At 40.3% G+C, this 23,258-nt stretch overlaps 3 protein-coding genes across 11 annotated transcripts in view; 1 reads left to right on the top strand and 2 right to left on the bottom strand.

Moving 5' to 3' along the window:
- Positions 1 to 23,258, bottom strand: part of LOC129726695 (60S ribosomal protein L36) — a 548,226-nt gene that overhangs the window by 344,555 nt on the left and 180,413 nt on the right. Inside the window, exon 1 of one of the 2 annotated variants that reach the window (XM_055683680.1) lies at positions 2,304 to 2,308. The exons of the other annotated variant lie outside the window; for it this stretch is intronic. The gene's annotated coding sequence lies outside the window, so the exon portion shown is untranslated. Of the gene's footprint in view, positions 1 to 2,303; positions 2,309 to 23,258 lie in introns of those variants that run through there. 2 annotated transcript variants of the gene reach the window in all.
- LOC129726683 (uncharacterized) overlaps positions 1 to 23,258 on the top strand; it is a 446,412-nt gene that overhangs the window by 176,864 nt on the left and 246,290 nt on the right. The gene's annotated exons all lie outside the window — the stretch shown is intronic.
- LOC129726694 (uncharacterized) lies at positions 362 to 942 on the bottom strand. Its single transcript, XM_055683678.1, has 2 exons — positions 631 to 942; positions 362 to 534 (listed from the first exon to the last, which is right to left on the bottom strand). Exons 1-2 carry the CDS (start codon positions 862 to 864, stop codon positions 367 to 369), a joined length of 402 nt encoding a protein of 133 aa, XP_055539653.1. The 5' UTR covers positions 865 to 942; the 3' UTR covers positions 362 to 366.

The raw sequence follows: 23,258 nt of genomic DNA on the forward strand, positions 1-23,258 counted from the left end.
GCGAGAGGAAGCGAGAAATTATGTCAACAAACATACGAAAAGTTGAGCAGTTTGCAAGGATAACAATATTGTTTGTAAATGAAAAGTTGAGATTCGTCATAATGTACGTGGTCAGTAAGTTGTCTCCTATTAGTTCGTAAAATAGTCTATTGGAATATCCTCAAAGTTCAGGTGAATTATAAACCTTTGTATTTGCTCGAACTAAAGTGCGGAAAACGAGTTCTAAGCCTGTAATCAATTTCAGTCAATAATAGAAGCACTTCATTTCAATTCAGTGAACGATTTATTTTCCATTAAATATTTCCAACACAGGTAAACTGCGCTTCCAATTCAACCTAGCTCTAAAACGTGTCCCTGTGTCGCCATTTATTCACAATAGATGACCACGTTCGCATAAAGCTTCCACGGACGGCTGAGAAGCAGAACGGTCGGGGTCGGAGCCCCAGTGCCAGCGCCACCAATTAGTAATTGAGCTTTGAAGCTCTGGTGCGGTGCATCGGCCCACACTCGAATGTAGCTTACCTTGGTTTGCGCCTGAAATCATAAAGCAGAAAATTAACACTGTCAAAGTTGCCATGCTGCTGACCTTCGGCCTTCTGCTGCCGGCCGAGTGACCATAAAAGCGCGTACATTATTCGGCATGAACCAGAACAGTCTCGTTACCGGGATCCAAAACCGAACCGGCGGCAGTGGCGCTGTATTGACGGAGTCCATAAAGCAGAGAACGTCCTGGTTGGCTCGTTGACCCCAAACAAATTCGCTCGAAATCTGCTGACCGCTAACGAGCGACAGTTGCCGCTGTGTCGTCAGGAGGATGCCGCTTGCGAAAAGTAGAGCAAAACGATGCAGAATGACTTGGTTCATTGAGAAAGTATCCACAACCGATTTAGGAGAGCGGAACTGTACAAATGATGCGCTCGCTTGCCGGCTTGGTGTCAGCGTCGCTTCGGGTGGTGGTCAAATGCAGCGTTGGCTAATATTACAAAACAGGGTAGAGGGTCCTTTTTGGGGCAGAGCGCAGGTTTAATTTTCTGCTATTTGGCCAAAAGAATGTATCACCCTTCGCCGCATCACTGCGCTTAGTCGAATGCCGTGTTGATCACCTTTGGAAATTCGCTGCGTTTATTTTATTAATCTGTAACATTTATAGGTACATGTATTTCGATGATACGATTAGTGACATTACCACCTGGTAATTAGCATGACACGTGCTTGCGTACGGTTTGAAATTTCTAGCATCGACTAAGCAACTAATAAAATTTTCCACGTGGGCAATTCCGGTTGATAAGTTTGTAAAATTAATGATTTGTTCTTCTTGAAAAATGGATATTACACGATTTAATCGCCTTCTGATATGAGAAATCAGGTTAAGATAAAACATTTATTTTCAAAAATTATTTAGAGGTTTTTCCAAAACCATATAACTAGTATTAATAATTGATGTATGCAATGAATCAAACTTTACCAAAAGCATCATCTCCAAATTCTGTGTTATGTTTTATCATGGTTCGGGAAGGTAAGTCCGAAAACATGATTGAAATTCAGAATATGAGCAAATGACTTTAAACTGAAGCTGCTTTTCTGAATCTGTTATGGATTCGAAACTCACGAGATGCAACGAAGCCTAACTGGTTTACTCTGTCTTGCTTTGTGATCTGATCATTCCGTTTGTATGTGGTACACAATTAAGCTGCTGTTATTCGGTTCTTCTTTGATATTTTGATACCTTATTTCGTTTTTTTTCTTGAGCTCAGTTATCGTTTCCAATTCACACTGTACTACGATATGACAATCTTTAGCGCGCTTTAATTGTATTTGTGCGTTAATTTATTTTTAATGTATATTGAATTCGTGATTAAAATGCTGTGTGGCAATAACGAAAACCTTAATTGTATTCAAAATCGAAATGGACTGGCCAAAAACATGTCGCGGCTGTAGAATACGAGCAATTGCAAGCAACATAGGACAACGATTTGATTAGACCATTTTTGATTTGGCTGAAACTTTGTACAGACGTTCCAAATAGGCTAAAGATGCCATTTTCTGATACACAAGTATTTTTTTATTCATAATTTTCAAATTTGCCGCAGACTAAAAATATAGCTTGTCAGCAATAAGCACTCGGCTCAGAAGATAACTCCAAAGTTTGATTTATGTCAGCACAAAGAAGTTTTTTTTTTGATAGACGAAATTATAGAATACAACTTTGCTGAGGACACTGTGCAGCTCAAACAAATCGTCGTGGCTCCAGATTTTCCAAAACATTTCTTTTCTAGATTTATTGCTCCATGTTCAAACAACCATGATTGTAAAGGTTACATTTTATTAAAAAAAAATTGTTTCTTTAGATCGACAGTAAATAGAACCAAGCATAGCTTCATGCTTTTCGTGTGTAACAATGTTGAATAGACTGTTCCGAAAATTATAAATACATCTTCTTTTTTGAATAAAACAAAAAATACAGGATTTTTCGGGTCATTTTATTCTGAAATATAGATAATAAGTGTTTGCGTTCCAGTTTCAATTCAAGTTGGGATTATTTTTCGTAGGATACGCGAGTTCTCTAACTTTTCTCTTAACACTACTCATAAGCTTCTGCACAGTGTGTTCTCCGACCATTTTTACCACTTTAAGCCAATCTTTTTTAAATTTTTCAACATTGTCCGCTGGTTTGACATATTTCCTCAGCTTTGACTTGGTCAAAGCCAAATATCTTAAAATAACAATATAGCTCACTCTCGAATTTTCCATATATTTCCGTGAAGACAGACAGGGAACACCCCCTCTTTTGGTTAAAAAGGTAACTAAACTCATTGCACAGTGGTACAGTAAGGTAATTTAGGCGGACATGAGCTTTTCGTTGCGATTTTGGCTTACGGTTTAAAGCCATAGTTTTTGTAAAAAGTTGTTTTTTATACATAGTCCTCTATTTATGTGCAAATGAAAATTAGGGTGGTCCTAAAATCAACGAAATAAAAACAAACTAACTTGTTTTTATTTGCATAAATAATTGTAAACATTCTTTGGCAAACTTGTAGATCAACTAATTCTAAGTAACTATGTAAAAAACTTTTTTGTAGACATTAAATTTGGTTTCCAAAAACAGTCTTTTCGCTCTATTTTTTCAATTCAAATTTAAAAACAAAGTTTTCTTCGGTAACTTTAATCAAAAATACGCCAATTTTGACGAAAAAACATTGTCGATATATTGTACAGATGAAGAGTTTTCACTATTTCTATTTTAAAAATAGGCCTTTTGAAAATAATGATGTCTCCGTTTAGGGCAAACATAAATAATATTTTTTGGTATCATTTGAAAGTACAATTATTGTATAAATATTGTGAAGAAATACCGAAAGTTGCTTAAAATTTGTTGATCTACAACTGTGCCGATGAATGTATACATTTATTTCTGCAAATAAAAAAGTAAGTTTTTTTATTTTGTCGATTTCAGGACCACCCTAATTTTCATTTGCACATAAAAAATAGACTAAATATAAGAAACAAGTTCTCAGAAAAAAAATTTACTCTAAAACCACAAAATCGCATCGAAAAACTCATGTCCGCCTACATTGCCTTTCTGTACCACTGTGCATTGTTGTTGAATCTCTGTGAGCGTGTGACATTCTCACACACGAAACTGAATTCACTCAATTTTAGATTTAGTTGGCTCAATTTCATACTTTCACAGAAAAAAATATGTTGTAGATTTCGTGCGTATATTGTTTGTATGTAAAACTAACGCCATTCCGCGAGTTAAATATTGATAATATAATAGATGTAGCTTATCGAGGCACGAAGAAGAAATATTCAAATAATCAGGCCACGACGTGTAAATCGTAAACTAATCCCAAGTTGCTATATACGTGGTTCCCTGTGTAACTTCACTAGCTCAGATCCATCACGGGAAGCAACTACGAAATGTGCCGCCGTCAAGCTCAAGCTCAATAATCAGGCCACGAAGTGTACAATTAAATAAATCTTTCAATTACCTCGTGGAAAAGATAAAAGGAGAAACCGCACAATGGTTGTCAATAGTCGTATATGGTTGTTGTGCAACTTTTAGCTTAGATTACACTTGAATGTTCTATCAATTTAACAATTCAAGTATGGATACATATAATGTTGTAATTGGTTCCAAAGCTTTATTATATTATATATAAAAGATATTCAACAAAACAAACATAATTAGTGATAACAACTGTTATGCAAAAACTATTATTTAATGTTTAGTTTTTTTTCGTTTTGAACGTATTTTTTGTTTTTTTTTTTATCCCTCCGAATTTTTTGCTCTCGAGTTCTAATCTTCGTATTAATCACTTGCAGCTTTGCTTTAACCAGCATATTTATGTATTTACTAGCTGACCCGGCAAACTTCGTCCCACCTATTTTTGTGTTTAATTTAATAATTTTCAACATTCCAAATTCATTGATTTCTTGCGATTTGTTTATATCGTTTGAAATTATTGGTTTTATCGGAATGACAACATCCTCGACTTTTGCCTTTAGAACATCACCTCTATTCCGGAAACACTCATATTGGGTGGTATTCAGTTATTTTCGTTGTTTCCCAGAAACTGAAAGTGGTCACCTTCGAATTCAAGATGGTGTCCAGGGTCAATGTTTGGCTTCTATACATTATTTCGATTACGAAAAAATTCATATGCAGTAGCATTCGGTTGTTTCCCAGAAGTTGCCATCTTACAATTCAAAATGGTGTCTGAGGTTAATTTCCAGCTCCATGCATCATTCTGGTTGAAGAAACACTCATATTGGGTGGTATTTGGTCACTTTAGGCTATTTTCCAGAAACCGAAAGTCACCACCCTGGATTTTAAAATGGCATTTGGAGACAATTTCTGGCCCCTGAGCATCATTTTGGTTTAAGAAACACCAATAATAGGTGTTATTTAGTCATTTACGGCTGTTTTCCAGAAACCGGAAGTCACTATCTTAGAATTCAAAATGGTGTCTGTGGTCGATTCTAGCTGGTATCGATTACCATATTGGATGGAAATCGGCCGGTTGAAGAAATACCCATATTGGGTGGTATTTGGTCATTTTCGGCAGTTTCCCATTCACCGGAAGTCGTCATTTTACAATTCATAATGTTGTCTGAGGTCGATTTGTAGCTTCAGTGCATCATAACAATCCCGGAAATACCCATAATTAGTGTTATTTGGTTTATTGCCACTGTTGTTTAGGAGCCGGAAGTCGCCATATTGGATTTCAAAACGGCATTTGGAGACAATTTCTGGCCTCTGAGCATCATTCTGGTTAAAGAAACACCCATATTTGGTTGTTTTTTGGGTCATTCTCGGCAGTTTTCCAGTCACCAAAAGTCGCCATTTTACAACTCAAAATGTTGTCTGAGGTCGATTTGTGGTTTCAGTGCATCATAACGATTTCGGAAATACCCATATTGGGTGGTATTTGGTCATATCTCGCTGTTTCTCAGAAACCGGAAGTCGCCATCTTGGATTTCAAAATGGTATTCAGAGACAATTTCTTACCTCTGAGCGTCATTCTAGTTAAAGAAACATCCATATTAGGTGGTATTTGGTCATTTTCGTCTCTTTTCCAATCACTGGAAGTCACCATCTTACAATTCAAAATGTTGTCTGAGGTCGATTTGTGGCTTCAGTGCATCATAACAATCGCGGAAATACCCATATTTGGTCATTCGCCGCTGTTTTTCAGAAACCGGAAGTCGCCATCTTGGATTTCAAACTGGCATTTGGAGACAATTTCTGGCCTCTGAGCGTCATTCTGGTTAAATAAAAAACACCCATATTAGGTGGTATTTGGTCATTTTCGGCAGTTTTCCAGTCACCGGAAGTCGCCATTCTACAACTCAAAATATTGTCGGAGGTCGACAAACGTACAAACCGTGGAACACCACCCATGGGTTGCCTCATACATAGGCGAACTTTATTTTTATAAAATACTAGCTGACCCGGCAAACTTCGTCTCGCCTATTTTAGTGTTCAATTTAATGATTTGAAACATTTCAAATTCATTGATTCCTTGCGATTTGTTTATATCATTTGAAATGATTGGTTTTATCGGAATGACAACATCCTCGACTTTTGGCTTTTGTACATCACCTCTATTCCGGAAATATATTGAATGCATTTCAGTTATTTTCGTTTTTTTAGAAACTAAAAGTGGTCATCTTCGAATTCAAAATGGTGTCCAGAGTCAATGCTTGGCTTCTATACATCATTTCGATTACGGAAATATCCATATGTAGTAGTATTCGGTTATTTTCGGCTGCTTCCCAGAATTTGGGTGGTATTTGGGTGGGTGGTATTTGGTCACTTCAGGCTATTTTTCAGAAACCGGAAGTCGCCATCTTGGATTTAAAAATAGCATTAGGGGACAGTTTTTGGCCTCTGAGCATCATTCTGGTTAAAGAAACACTCATATTGGGTGATATTTGGTCATTTTCGGCTGTTTTCCAGACACCGGAAGTCGCCATCTTACAATTCAAAATGTTGTCTAAGGTCGATTTGTGGCTTCAGTGCATCATAACAATTCCGGAAATAATCATATTGGGTGGTATTTGGTAATTCGCCGCTGGTTTTCAGAGACCGGAAGTCGCCATCTTGGATTTAAAAATGGCATTAGGAGACAATTTCTGGCCTCTGAGCGTCAATCAGTTGAAGAAACACTCATACTGGGTGAAATTTGGTCATTTTCGGCTGTTTTCCAGACACCGGAAGTCGCCATTTTATAATTCAAAATGTTGTCCGAGGTCGATTTTTAGCTTCAGTGCATTATAACAATTCCAGAAATACCCAAATTGGGTGGTATTTGGTCATTTGCCGCTGTTTTTCAGAAACCGGAAGTCGCCATCTTGGATTTAAAAATGGCATTAGGGTACAGTTTGGCTCCTGTAACAGAGATTACACTGTCGTCTGCAAGTTGTCTTATCGTGCATGAATTTGCCAGACATTCGTCGATGTCATTTACATAAAAGTTGTAAAGAAGGGGGCTTAAACATGAGCCCTGGGGAAGACCCATGTAGCTAATGCGAAAAGTTGCCAAATCGCCGTACGTAAAATGCATGTTCTTTTCGGACAACAAATTGTGCAAAAAATTGTTCAAAATTGGAGAAAATCCTTGTCGGTGAAGTTTACCCGAAAGAATGTCAATAGAAACGGAATCAAAAGCCCCCTTAATGCCCAAGAACGCAGACGCCATTTGTTCTTTGCGAGCATACGCCAGCTGAATATCTGTTGAAAGCAACGCAAGACAATCATTCGTCCCTTTGGCACGGCGGAAGCCAAATTGAGTATCTGATAGTAGACCATTTGATTCGACCCAATGGTCTAAACGACGGAGTATCATTTTTTCCATCAATTTCCGGATACAGGATAGCATTGCAATCGGCCTATAAGAGTTGTGATCAGAAGCTGGTTTCCCTGGTTTTTTGGATGGCGATCACCTTCACTTGCCTCCAATCCTGCGGTACAATGTTTTGCTCCAGGAACTTATTGAACAAGTTCAACAAGCGCCTCTTGGCATTGCCGGGTAGATTCTTCAACAAGTTGAATTTGATTCTATCTAACCCAGGCGCGTTATTGTTACAGGACAGGAGGGCAACTGAAAATTCTGCCATCGTAAAGGGTGATTCTATCGCGTCGGGACCTGGAGACGTATCGCGAACAAAGTTTTGCGCAGGAACAGAGTCCGGACATACTTTCCTGGCAAAATCAAATATCTACCGACTTGAAGACTTCTCGCTTTCGTTGACCGTTACGCGATTCCGCATTCTTCGGGCTGTGTTCCAAAGAGTGCTCATCGATGGCTCCCTCGACGTCTCGTTCACGAACCGACGCCAATATCCGCGTTTCTTTGCTTTAGCCAGGCTTTTAAGCTTGGTATTAAGCTCCGAATACCGTATATAGTCGTCGGGTATATCTCCCTTCTGGAAGGCCAAAACGCGTCGGATCTTTGCGTGTAGACATCGGAGCACTCTTGGTCCCACCACGGAGTTGGAGGCCGCTCGTTGATCGTTACGCCGGGATATTTCTTCGTTTGGGCTTGCAACGCGGCGTCAAGGATTAAGCCCGCGAGGAGGTTGTATTCTTCAAGTGGTGGATGATGATGAATCGACTCGACCGCTTTTGAAATCATTTCCTCGTATAACTTCCAATCGACATTCCGTGTGAGGTCATACGGAATGTCGATTGGTCGCATGCGGGTTGACCCGTTAGTAATTGAAATAAGAATAGGCAAATGGTCGCTACCGTGGGGATCGAGGATTACCTTCCATGTGCAATCCAACCGTAGCGACGTCGAACATAAGGATAGATCCAAAGCGCTTGGGCGCGCTGGAGGTTTCGGGATACGTGTCATTTCACCGTGTCAAATCAAACGTGGCGAGGGAAGAAGTTCTATTAAATCAAAGAGCAGCCGTTGCCCAACCTGTGCTCTGGGAGGAATATATATTGAGGCAATACAAAGCTCTTTACCTTGTATTGTCATTTGACATGCGACAACTTCGATGCCTGGAATCGAGGGGAGGTTAATACGATAGAAAGAATAGCACTTTATAATCCCTAGAAGTACTCGTCCATATGGGGTGTCTCGATCAAGGCGAATAATATTAAAATCATGGAAGTTGAGATCAATATTTGAAGTAAGCCAAGTTTCACAAAGGGAAAATGCATCGCATTTGTTTTTATTTATCAAAACTTTAAACGAATCAATTTTTGGTAAAATACTTCTACAATTCCACCGTAAGACAGAGATAGAATCCTTCATATACGCAGTTGAATTAGGCATCGAAGGATACAATCGCTGCAAGGAGGGGCCATTGGGCAGTCAACTGCTTCAAAAATGATCTAACTGTTGGGAGGAATGCTGTAAGAAAAATTTTAATTGGATCGGGTACATTGAAATTTTCAAAAATCCAGTCCACAATGTCAGAAAATTTCACTAATCCAGAGTTTGTTTCATCAACTGGATGTGCAAAAGGAACAACTGGGGTTTTAGATGTTCCTGGCAGTGCTGGGAACTCCTTCTGGGACTTTAAATTTGCAAGCCCAGGAGGAGTTTGCTTCGGTTTTTCCGCAGCACTGTTTGGTTTGTTCGTACTTTTCATTACACTTTGGGAAATCTTAGGACCTTTACGGGGAAGTTTAGGAGAAGAAACATTTTTCCTCTTCCTAGACTCCCCAGGATTGGCATAAGATGTTCCCGCTGATGAATCGTCAGAATCGGTTTCATCAGGGGACAACAGATCAAAGGGGTTCGATGTTATGGTAGAAGTGGTCACGGTCTTCTTCAGCATCTCAGCATAAGAACGCTTTGAACGCTCCTTAAGTGACCGCTTGATTTTATCTCTGCGCTGCATGTACACCGGGCATGTGGAGAGCTCATGCTGGTTTTCCCCACAGTGAATACATTTTTCAGCATTAACACTGCAAGAATCTTCCGCATGAGTCTCCCCACACTTGCTACATCGTGCCTTATTGCAGCAGTAGGCGGCTGTGTGGCCTAACTGCTTGCAATTGGTGCAATTCATAACACGGGGTACACAGGCAGACGAACCCGGTCGATCGAGACGTGGCTAGGGAGTGCAGATCCGGTAAACGTAACGCGAAACGAGTCTGACGGAGTGTACACTTTTGTGCCGTTGACAAAAGACACAGACCGCAATTGCTTGCAATCTATGATCTTTACTTTTACGTCGTGACACAAAGCATTTTTGAAGCAGCCAAAACCGCTTGCCAAGATACACTCGACGACAGACTCGAATCGGTTATGACACCGTCAATCTCCACGTCTCGTGCGGGTATATAAACGCGATACTCGCGTGTGAAAAGCTCGGAGCGAGCAATAGCGTTGGCCTGGTCCAGGTCGCTGACCACGACACGGAGCTTGTTGGGTCTGACTTTGGAGATTTCGGTCACGGCCTTGTACCCCTCCGTCAGGTCTTTCGAAATCTGCAGGATGTTTAACGGTTTCGATTTCGGTCCTGCTTTTGGCCGAAAGAAAACAGTAAAGCTGCCCTGAGATCCGTCCAGGTAAAGCCTGGGGCGAGGGGGGACTGGAGAATGAACAGAGGAAGGGTTGGCAGGAGGGACAGGGTCGGGGGGGGGGGGGGGGTTTCGGGGATGGTGGCACGGGAGGCGAGGGAGGCGAGGGATCTACATCCATCGCGCTAAATCTAGCGCACTAGCGCCGATAGAACACGTACCTCTTTACTTCTCCTTTCAGCAGGGTTGGTCGTCCGAACGGTCGAAGCTGCAGCCGTTACAGCCAGCAGCACCAATACAGCAGCTCCAAACAGCCACCAGCAGCGAGCCGGGTGTGCGATCACTCAGCACAGCGACACAACTCGCTGTCAACTGTTGGCTTCTTCTTTTTCCTCCTTTGTGTTGAGATTCTCGTCCACTGCTGTAGCACAAATCACTTAGCAGCCAAATCGGCTTACGCACCAGCAAACAGCCACGATGCGAAACAGTTGCACAAAGGCGGGCGACCTTGAACCTTCACTCGACCAGGCAAACAATGCCAACACTTGCTCACGCGTCTTTTGTTTTATATTCTATCGGAGCGATCACCAAACACGTCCGGTACTGATGCGTGTTCGGCACAGAATGACGGAATTACTTTAATTAAACATATGGTCGGCGTGCGAGCAGATCGAACCGAGCGCCATTTGTTTTGAAAATTGTGTCATTAACACTAGTGGACGTGAAAACCAATAATCCATCTTCCATGAAGAAACGAAAACATTTGGACAATTCATAATAATATTATAACGAAAATTCTTTGTAGCAGCTTGCAGAAAACATACGGGGTGTTTAAACTTCAAACGACGATTACTCGAAATAATGTTTTTGGCGCTTAGTTCGGTCTGGTCGCATGCCGACCATATAAGGATAAAAAATCAATGCAGCACAAACAAAAACAACTGCTAGAGAGTTGGGTTATCGACAATTTGAGAAAACGAAAACAAACTCAGAATCAGAACAAAATCGTGTTAAACGGAAGGAACATTTTAAAAAGCAAAAAAACCCAAATTTTTCCGGAAACGATTGACGGACATTTAAGTTGGTTATTACTAGATCCGCAGAATTTCGGGGAAATACGACACAAACATTTTGCCAACGCCAGCTAGTGACGGTCTTCAAAAATTGGCAACTGCCGGTGTGAAAAAAAAAGAGTGGAATTGGTAATCCGCAATAGCAACGACCAGTGCGAAAATCGGTTGCTATCCAAAATAGCAACGGCCAGCGTTGTGAGAATAGCAACTCAAATGGCAACCCACCGGGGCGCTTGCTCTAAGAACATATATCCACACGTCACTGTGGGTTTTTCAGGAGCCGGGGTGATGCATACATGTTGGGAATCAACTTCAGATTTCATGTTGAAATCCGAAATACAATCCAATAGAGGTATTTCCACTCTTTGCGTTCCAAGAATAGCGATGTTGTATTTCAAGTAAAGGAATTTCTTCATGATAAAAGTACACGCAAAAGTTCAAGCTTTAATCATCCAATGTGTCCTTTCAATTCGCACAAAATTTGCTCTGACTTCGCACAACCAATGCGTGATACTCATGTGACGTCACACCCGCGCAGAAAATACCTTATGCTCCGTCACGAGCCTTATAATTAAAGTTTAATTTTGTTCCTAGGAGGGCATAGCCTTCTGCTATGCTTTAGTCAGGCGAAACATTTGGTTCCCTTGACAGAGGACCGCGAACGTCTCTGTCAACACTCTATGTATCAACAGATTATGCCACAGGTGGCAAAGAACTTCGCGCAGCCTTCTGCTGGGCTACAGGCAAACAAACTCGAATAAAATAAACAAGTTTTGTGTTATAAACAAAACAGAAGTCGCCGGTTCAACGGTGTTGATGCTCTCGCATGCGTTCTATCGTACATGCGGTACTAGATTATAGGTTAAGAGATTAGTAAGGTAAACAGAGAGTGGAGAAAGTCTCTCTCTCTGAGTTACCGGTAGGGTATATTTAAGTAGTGATGTACGAAAATAAAGTCAGTTAGTCCACCGTTATCTTGTGTATTAATTCCGCGCCAAAGGTGCGTACAGGGATATTTATTAGAAGAATTCCCTGGTAGGTTATACCCAGGATACGGGTATACCTACACATCTGGTGACAGCGCGTGGTCTTGTCCACGCCATTGAATATTTTCTGTAATCGGACGTATCTCGGAAGTCAGACGCGGTCGTAAACTCGGTCGTAGTAATCACGCTAAGGGAGCAAAAAGAAAAAGTAGTGGTTTAAATATCTGTGGTTCAGTGAAAAATGAAATAGTTTTTCGGAGTTTTAATCCAAGTAGTGCTCGCGGAGGAAAAAGAGTGTGTTATTTAGAGAAAAAAAAAAGGGAAAAAAAAAGAGAACTGAAGAAAAAGTACTTAACGATTTATCGAGGTCAGCAGCTTGGAAAGTAGTGCTGCTAGTGAAAGAGAAAAAAAAAGAGAAACGAAAATCGAGAAAAGACGTTGACAAAAAGTGTTCTCTTTTCTCGCTTTTTGCATGGAAGTGAACTGAGTTGGTGGCAAACCCAAGCGAGTGACATTCGTATGCGGGGAAAAGGTGCTGTGTTTTGCTGCTGAAGACGACTTGTAAAGTGCGATCGTTTTTTTCATGTAAGTGTCAGTTTCGACGTTGGCAGATATTCGATATAGTGCATTGTCGTATTAAGAAGGTGCCGAAGTTACGTAGTGGAAATTGAAGTCAACAACGATGACCGGCCCTGTGTCAAGGATACTCGGGTGAGTGAGTCATTTCCTTTTTTATTATGCGGCATATTGCAAAAGCAGAATAGGTGTTAGACGGTTATGACCATAAATGTCAAGATTAAAAGAGCTTAAGGATTATGTCTACCAGGAGTACCATAATCTGAGCAATAACATAAACAGGCCGAGAACGCGGGCGGCAGTCGCTAATAGAAGAAAATTATTAAGCGACGCCTTAAACGACTTTTCGGAAATTTTAAAAGAGTATGAAAATTCGAATTTAACGCCAGAACATTGGAATAGATTAACAGATCAGTACACACTCGTTCAATCGAAAGTGTGTCTGGCATTGAAAATCTTAAATAACTCGGCGATTGTTCCTGAAGCCAAAGATTATCAGAAAATTGTCTTGAGTTTGAGACATCAGATCTTGCAGAAGATCAGTTGGCGAACTTAGAGCGATCGGTGATTTTTGAAGATCCCCCGCTTTCATCGACCCTTGTAGAAACTCAGGAATCAAGGGGTGAGAAGCACACAGTGAATTAACATCTATTGAATCTTTTTTTAAAACTGATAGAACAAAAAATTACCAAATATAAAACCATTTAGGAGCTATTGACGATAGAAGAGAACGACGGAGGGATACACATTAGGAGACATAAATGACCTTGGAGACTACATTAGGCGAACTACAATCGTAACAATTCTTCAGTGGTTCGTAATAATAACGATGTACAGGTTATCACATCTACTTGGGTCGAGAGGCCAATTTGTATAAACAATCAATTCGCGCCGCTGCTGCGCGGTTGATTTTATTTCTCAAACGGCAAGCATTAAAACTCTCGGCACGACAAGTGCACGCAAGCGATTTTCGTTCATTTGCCCAACAAAATAATTAAACTGGCAGAGCGGGAAGCAAACGGGCGGTAACACCGCTAGCAAATCGAATTTAAGAACGCAAACAGATACTCGCAGAGCTGCGCACATGGAAATCACCTTAATTATTCTAAGAGAGAATTTTAGCACACGGGTGGCTACGTTATCGTTAGCAAATATAAAAAGGGTAAAGTCGCATTTCATTAATGTCCAATAAAGAGCGTGAGAGCGGTAACTACGAATTGCGCGCTCACACGTTGCATACAAAAGTTAGTCAGTTGTACTAATTGTCGGGTACGCTGTCTCTGTTTATGAATTTTGCAGTGTTATTGCGATCAGCTGTGCCAGCCACGGCCAAGGTCGTATTTTGTAAGCATCAATTTTAATGGCCAATGGTAAGAACGTTTTGCTACCATACATGGCTTACCAGTAGCGGTGAATTGCTAAGAGGGTAAAAAAATGGATATATCTATAAGCGCAACGCGCGCAGCGATGGTGACATATCCACCGGTAGAGTAAATAGTAACCGACGGCAGAGATATATAATGTTGGAAGTTTACGTTAAAATATTATTTCATGAATAAGGAATGGCACCTTACGCCACCTAATGTAAACATTTACAATCTTTGATTAATTTAATTACACTAAATAGAAATGATTTTTTTTAAATAATCATTTAATTACTATGAAAACCTAAAGTTATTTATTTTATTAATGAAGATAAACGTTGAACCGTTGACACTAAATGGTTCGAAACTTGGTGTTCAGATTTTTTGATGGCGCGACGAAGAAATTAGAGTCGGTCACGCTACGTTATCACATCTGGTCAACAGAATCGTTAGTGACACCTAGAAAAAAAAGAAGAAGGCTACATAAGCCTTATATAGTCTTATAGTATTTAGTCCGCAGTACCTTTTATTGTTTTTATGAAATATATATAAAATTTTATATTTATAATGGAGTACACGTTCCCAAAAGCAGATGCCATGCAGTGCATCCCAGAATTTGATGGATCGCTAGACGAACTAGAAGCGTTCGTTTATCATATCGAGCATTTTGCTCGGGAGATACCAGAAGGAGTATCACACGCTCCACTGGTTTACATTGTTCTATTAAAACTAAAAGGCAGAGCTGCTGCCGCAATACATCGAATTAACGCAAATGCTTGGCCACAGGTTAAGCAGAATTTAGTAAAGGAATTTGGGGATATTATACGCATCGAGGCAGTTATAAATCAAGTAGAAACATTGAAACAGGAAGCGAATGAGACCTTTCCTGATTATAAAAAGAGGATATTGAAAATTAAGAAGCAAATCGACTCCTACGAAACTAATTGTACGAAGTCATGCATGATAGTTAGTCTTCGATTACATTTTATGGCGGGTTTGTGTGACACCGCATTGAAAGAAGCTGCTCAAGGTAAACGAACATTGAAGTTAGAAGAGCTGCTGGATGACTTAGAGGATTACTACCATGAGCGTAATCACATTCTGGAAATAGAAAATAGAATTCAGGGCCTTGAATTGGTCGAAAGACAGCGCGATGCGCTTAGACAATTTAATAGTAGCAGAAATATTTTTACAATAAATCACAAAGACGCTGATTATAGCAACAGCCGTCTTGGAAGAAATGAATATTATAATTACAAAAATAGAGACAGAATAATTTACAGACAAAACAATTATAACAATATATGTGGATCTAGCGACGGTAATCGATCCAAATACATTTATCGCACAGCGCGTTCCTACCGGCGAAGCCAAGGGGACTACGCCCATGGTTGGAAATATAATTATTATGGTCAAGATCGACCAACTGATAGGAGGTACAGGAATTCGTATACCCGGATGCCTCAGAAAATGCTTATGGTAGCCAACATTAATGAAAGAAGTAGTAATTTGCAAAAAGAAGGTATTTTGGATCCTGTTGCACAGGAATATTTTAACGAGGATTTAGCAGAAATTTGCGAAGATGTTGACTGGCGGAGATGTACCGATGAGCCCAGCAATATAGAAATAGCCGATTGGAGGACCGCATGCAATCACATAAGAGACAACAGTGCTTGTGTGGCTAAGCGAGTATATTACGATGTCAGAGGGCACTTAATGTTAACCCTACTGGCTAAGCAGAATGTCAAATTTACGTTGAACCTGATCTTAGATACAGGTGCATGTGCGAATATAATTAATGCACGCATTGTGAATCTTTTGAATGTACCGGTAAATACACAGGATGTAACCACTTTTGGAGGTATCGGCCAAGACATTGTGCGAACCTCAGGTACAATTATGTTGGATTTAATAGTCGGAGACTTTTTGATCCCGACGCAATTTCATATATTAGAAAATTTGCCAAGCGACGGATTAATCGGAGCAGAATTCTTAAAGAAGCATACGCTTCAAATAGGAAATAATTTTGATTACATAGTGTTCAAAAAACACGGAAACAGAAGTCCGGACGACTTGAGTCCGTGGAGTATGCCCAAAGACGAAGTCCTTAGTCGACATGTGTTTTTAGCAGCAAGAAATAGAGTCATGGTGCAAAGCCAACTGAGAAACAACATCGCTAATGAGAATGCCACAGCCTGCGTGGAACCTAGAGAAGGTCCCAACATAGGCGGAGAAATACCCCATGCGTATGAGGAGCCGAAGGACACACCTCGTGACAGGGAAAATACGATAATGACCGAGTTAGATCTTAACTCTAGGCTAGATTATGACCTATTAGAACATAAACTAACACCAGCGTCAAAAGGAAATGCAAGAATTGAAAAACTACGGCAAGTGCTGAATTTGGCGCACTTGCCTGATAGAGAATTCAGGACAGTGAAGAATATAGTTGAAAGCTATGCAGATATTTTCTTTTTCGAAGGCGACAGGTTAACCACTACTGACGCCGCCGTACACACGATAGAAACTTCATCGGAGGTGCCTATCAATAAGCGGCAATATAGATTTCCGGAGGCCACGAAACGGCACATTAATAAGGAAATCGATGAAATGAGGGCGCAGGGTATTATTAGACCCAGCACTAGTCCCTGGAATGCACCGGTGTTATGTGTACCAAAGAAACCGGATGCTGACGGAAATAAAAGATACAGAATTGTGGTAGACTTTAGATCATTGAACGAAGTTACCAAGCCGTTTGTATACCCAATACCTCTTATAAATGAGATATTGGATAATGTTGGAGGAGCAAAATATTTCTCCTCAATTGATTTAAAATCGGGGTTCTATCAAGTCCCGATAGACCGCCGAGATGCGGCTAAGACGGCGTTTTCCACTCCCAAAGGCCACTTCGAATTTACACGGATGCCGATGGGGCTAAAGAACAGCCCCTCAACATTCCAAAAACTTATGAATACTGTTCTCTTTGAGATAGGGGACGTGAAAGCTTTTGTCTACCTCGATGACATTATAGTTTTCGGTGACACTATCACCGACCATAATGATAACTTGCGAAAAGTATTACAAGCTTTGCGCAAACATAACTTAAAAATAGAACCATCAAAGTGTCAGTTTTTGAAAAAGGAACTGGAGTATTTGGGTCATGTCGTTAATGAAGAAGGCATAAAACCCACCAATGCAAATATTAAGGCCATTCAAAGCCTTAAGCCACCCACAAACGTAAAAGGTATAAGGTCATTTCTGGGAACAGTAAATTTTTACGGGAAGTTTATCCCCAACATCGCGGAAAAGCGCAAGCCGCTGAATGATTTGTTGAAGAAAGACGCTAAATTTGTGTGGGGAAAAGAATGTCAGGAAGCGTTCGAACTCCTTAGAAACGCGCTGATTACAGAGCCAGTTTTAGTCCGGCCAGATTATCAAGACACTTTCGTTATTACGACAGACGCTAGCAATTATGCTATTGGAGCCGTCCTGTCGAATGAAAAATCCATGCACCGGCCGATCGCGTTCGCGAGTCGTGCACTTGTAGGTGCAGAGACCAGATATCATATCATAGAAAAGGAACTATTGGCTATTGTATGGGCCATAGAATACTTCAAACATTACATTTTTGGTCAAAGGTTTATCGTTTACACAGACCACAGACCACTTATAGCGATTTGGAGGCTCAAAGAGACATCTCCAACGCTGACAAGATTGAGACTAAAGTTGCAGGGTTTGGAATGCAGCATCAGGTATAAACAAGGTAGCGAAAATATAGTCGCCGATTTTTTGTCACGTTTATCAGATGGGACGTGTCAGGGGCAGGAAAGTTCACCCCACAGGCAGATAGCCATGATTACGCGCCAGCAGAAACGCCTGCTAGAGCAGCAGAAGAACGCTTCGGATGATTTGAACGGCACAATACAAGATTTGAGTGCCATAGACATTGCGGACATCGCTGAGGACGAGGATGAGCAACAACTCGTCAACATTTCATATGATGACTTTTCACAGGCATTATCAAATGACCTGATACCAAGTGAGACGGTGGAAGTCTCGAAGAGAATATTGGACGAGAGGAATATCGAAGCTCGTCTTGTCATTTTGAACAGTCGGACGGCGTACAGAGAACTTCAGACACTGTATCAGCTGTCACAAGGATTGAAAGACTACGTAGAGGATGGTGTACTCAAATTTAAAGACAAGAAGGTGGGCGGTTTCATAGTAGACGGCAGCGAAAGTTCATTAATCGATTGCCGGAAATTTTTTTCACAATTTTTAGATAGCTTCAATAAGAGCCCCACGGCAGTAAAGGCAGCCGGGGTCATTCACCTAATATCATTCAGAAAAATCAAGCAACAGGAAGTTCTGCAGATGATTCAGTTCCTAGCGGGTAAGCTAGAAAAACAAATAGTATTATATAATGCTAATAGCGAGCGTACAGTAATTGCGCCAGATCAAGTGGAAACAATTTTAAGGGAGTTTCACGATGCACCCTTAGGAGGGCACGTTGGAGCGCGACGAATGCGCCAGAGAATTGGCACACTTTTTACATGGGCTACGATGAAACGGGATATCGAGAACTACGTTCGGCAGTGTGATTCCTGCCAAAAGAACAAAATTGGAAGATCAAACAAGATACCGATGCAGATCACCACAACCGCATCGGAGCCATTTGAAAAATTATACATGGATATAGTAGTATTGCCCGAGTCCGACTTAGGAAATCGTTATGGTCTGGTCATGCAAGACGACCTAACTAGATATTTAACTGTCGCACCTATGGAAAACCAAGAAAGCCAGACGGTAGCGAGGACTTTTGTAGAGAATTATATTTGCAAATTTGGCGTACCGTTGGAGTTAGTTACAGATAACGGTGCGAATTTTGTAAACACACTCATGAAAGATGAGTGCAAAATTTTGAAAATTAAGAAAATAACGACGAGTCCGTACCACCCACAAGCAAATTTGGTGGAACGATCTAATCGGGAGTTAAAAACTTACCTAAGGCAATTTATTGGCGGAAAACCGCACACGTGGGATAACTTACTCCCATTTTTTACGTTTCAGTATAATACTTCAGTAAACTCATCAACGGGGTACACCCCTTTCGAATTGTTGTATGGACGTACAGCACGCATTCCCACCTCCATTTACAAGCGGAATGGAGTGGACAATTTGACATATGAAACATATACACAAGAGATGAAAAAAATATTTTTTGACCTCCACGCGAACGCACAAGCCAACCTGAAAAGGAGTAAAGAGAACCGCAAACAAATTTACGACAGATCATCTAATGATTACAAACCCATGTGGGGTGAACAAGTATTAGTGAAGGCCGTAGCGACTGGTGCAGGCCAAAAGCTTCAGAACATATGGAGAGGACCATATGAAGTAGTGGACATTCCAAGCGAAATGACCACAGTAATTAGAAACGGAAATCGTTTAGAAAAAGTTCATAATAACCGGCTTAAGCGTTATTATGACTGAATATATGAACTTAAACTACGCTTTCAAGGTTAACGGACAGAATATATTTAATGAAATACGATATTGGAGGGCATGAGTTATAATAGCAAGCACCTAAAACTGTATGAAAAAGTAAGGTGGAAGTAAAATATAGGCGTGAAAAAATACGAAAAGTCGCCGAGAAAGATGAATGATTTTATTGAAGAAGCAGAACCAAACGAAAAAAATATACTGAAGTTAAGGCGTGAAGAAATAGAAAAAGTCGCCGAAAATATCAAGAGCCTTTCAATGACAGGAATCAAAAGGCGTAACAAGGTTTAAAAAAGGAAATGACGTGAAAAAATACGAAAAGTCGCCGATAGAGATATACAGCCTTTGAGGAAACCGGTCAAATGGCATAACACAATTGAAAAAATTAAAATACGAATGGAGGCGTGAGGGACGAGTAACCCAGCCGATAACAGTTAAATAAATAGAAAACTTTAGGGGAATTTGAATGACTAGAATGACCTGGAATGTGGTGATGGAAAATTAAAGAGTTAATAGAAATTGAAACAGCATTTGTTTGTTTTTTGTAAAATGCAAATGTAAACATGGGAAAATTATATAGTGAACAAAGACCTCATGAAAACGAGGTTTGATTAATTTAAAATAGCTAATGGCCCAATAAGAATTAGAAGAAGAAAATCGATTGATGATGTATTGGGAAATTTTGTGTGATGGAGATAACTTAAATGACGGAAAACAATAGAACTAGGAGAGACTTTGGACAAGAAGGTAAAACCTACCGAACAAGGAGACTGCTGACTTTAGTAGATTCAGACTATTCTAATTTTAGTTAAGTACGAGCGAATGTAGACAACGGGGTGGTTACCCAGAATGATTGGCGGGAGTGCAAATTGGGTGAAAGAAAAACAAGGGAATAACCGGCCCAGGATGATTGAGTGTGCGAGTTTTCGTTTATTTCCTAACCTTCTTATCTTTCAGGAATCTCTAAAGCGGGCGGTCGCACCTTCGGACGGAAGGGGGAGAGGTACTATGCAGGCAACTGCATACTAAGGTGAAGTGTAAGTAGTGTAAGTATGACAGTATGACAGTAGCAAGAGACAAATCGAAATTTATATAATAACAGATTCAAAAAGAGATGCAAAAGATTAAAGAATAAAGCAGATGAGAAAGTGACGGGACATTTTAAGTGCACATAGAAGATGATATGAGGTGTTAAGAACACGCCAGTTATTAGACGAATATTGTAAATCAAGACAGAAGAAAACGATAAATATTTAATCAACGCGGTTTGTACAATGAAAAGATTTATTTATGAATCAGACAGGAAATACTTGACAAAGGACAAGAAAAGATTGAACCAATGCGGTTTGTTCGATGAAAACATGATGAAACAAAAACAGAGAGATAAAAAAATAATACATTGTGCGGAAACAGATTTATTTTATTGAAAACTGTTATTAGAAGAAGGAGGAAAATATTTGGAAAGAACGCAAAATGAAGAAAATATGTAACCAAAGCAAAGCTACTTGATAAAATTGAAGAAAGTTATTTGAAGAACATAAGCACATTTGATGAGAAAAAAAAACTAATAATGAGCCACAAGACAAGTTAAACTGATATTTTAACGCGGAATAAAGAATAAGAAAGCCTAATACAGATAAATGGAATTGATACGTGACGCAATGATTTGTAATGTCAAACAAAAAAAAAAAAAACATCGAATACCAAAGTTAGAGAATGTATGATAAAAAAAAAGTAAACAATGCACATTTTGTTATGTTTGTAAAATTGAATACTAATAGAGATGAACAACTTAGTAGGGGAAGAGAAACCAGATTATGTCATCCGAAAAGAAGAATAATACGGGCCTAGATTGTAAGCAGAAGCGTAGGGTAGAAAATAGAATGTAAGAAGCCCGTACGCGAGTGAACAGTAGTTTTAAACAGCAAGTGGAAAAAGTAACGAAACCAAAAAAGAATTGATAAAATAATGGCAAAAAAAATAATGCACCACTTGCTAAGTAGGGCAACTAGCATCTAAGAATTGACAACGAGACGAGTTCCTGATCCTCGAAGACGACCGAGGTGATTACAACGGATGTCGAGATGGGGCATACCATGATGCCCAGTACAGCGCGAAAAGGAAAGCAGACGGTTGCGAGGGGAGTTGAACGGCGGGTGTCTATGGTCGAGATGGAGGTAAAGCCAAACGATATTACCAAGAGGAGACGAGCAGTACCCAGTTTTTGACCCCTGAAGAGGCCAGATGTGCAACAGAACTCAATCAAAGCGGCTCATGGTCGAGCCTGAATCGAGACTTCAGCGCAAAGACGAATACATCAAACTATACAAAGAAGGGAGTAATAATTTGCTCCAAATATATATTACTCATAGAGAGTTATTGACTTCTACAAATAAGGATTCGAGGTCAAAGCCAAACAAGCAAAATGACGCTATAAAATTTTGCTCGTGTTTAATCAACTATGTTCTTCCGCACTACGATTTGAAAGTGTGCGCACATATGTTGGCGGAAAATTGGACACCCCGCGCAGACAGTTAAAGATGATAAACCAAATGACTGCATTATGCAACAGAGCCGGTGGCAATCGCTAATCATTTCGCCACACGGCGCGTAACAATACTATAAGCCAAATAAAAATACAGCCGATCTATGTCAAAGGGACACGGCTAACCCAACATTGAGGTTCAACAACAAACTCTGAACAGTCGTAAAACAGCCAGATGTACTGCAGCCTTAATTAAAGTGCAATGGTAACCTTGGAACTATTGTAAATAACTCGATGAAGCCTTAAGGATGAGTTCGCGAGGATGACATCACAAACAACCGATGAGAACCTCTACTGCCAGACGCACCCTCCCGTTTCAAACCCCCTGTAACCCGTCGCTTGAATCCGACAGCCAAGCAGCGGATATCTACAAGGCGCAGCGCACCAAGCGAGCGAACATTTGTCAATTTGTTATGAAGAAAATCCATGTCTGAAAACGTTAATTTATGTAGAAATGATATGTATCACTATTGTAATTAATTGAATTTTACGTGCAAAGGAAAGAAGGAATATCATGAAAACGAATATGTATATAGTAGCATAAAAACGCGAAAAATAATTGTTATGAAAAACACACCTATCGGCCGTCAGAACGGACCATGTGACCATCATCTCTTCTAGATAATGGCCAACTAGGCGGGGTGGCAGATGTGACGTCACACCCGCGCAGAAAATACCTTATGCTCCGTCACGAGCCTTATAATTAAAGTTTAATTTTGTTCCTAGGAGGGCATAGCCTTCTGCTATGCTTTAGTCAGGCGAAACATTTGGTTCCCTTGACAGAGGACCGCGAACGTCTCTGTCAACACTCTATGTATCAACAGATTATGCCACAGGTGGCAAAGAACTTCGCGCAGCCTTCTGCTGGGCTACAGGCAAACAAACTCGAATAAAATAAACAAGTTTTGTGTTATAAACAAAACAGAAGTCGCCGGTTCAACGGTGTTGATGCTCTCGCATGCGTTCTATCGTACATGCGGTACTAGATTATAGGTTAAGAGATTAGTAAGGTAAACAGAGAGTGGAGAAAGTCTCTCTCTCTGAGTTACCGGTAGGGTATATTTAAGTAGTGATGTACGAAAATAAAGTCAGTTAGTCCACCGTTATCTTGTGTATTAATTCCGCGCCAAAGGTGCGTACAGGGATATTTATTAGAAGAATTCCCTGGTAGGTTATAACCTACACACTCATAACGCAAAAGTTGTACAAGGAATACATTGACAG

Source organism: Wyeomyia smithii, chromosome 3 (assembly GCF_029784165.1).
Source record: "Wyeomyia smithii strain HCP4-BCI-WySm-NY-G18 chromosome 3, ASM2978416v1, whole genome shotgun sequence".
NCBI lineage: Eukaryota > Metazoa > Arthropoda > Insecta > Diptera > Culicidae > Wyeomyia > Wyeomyia smithii.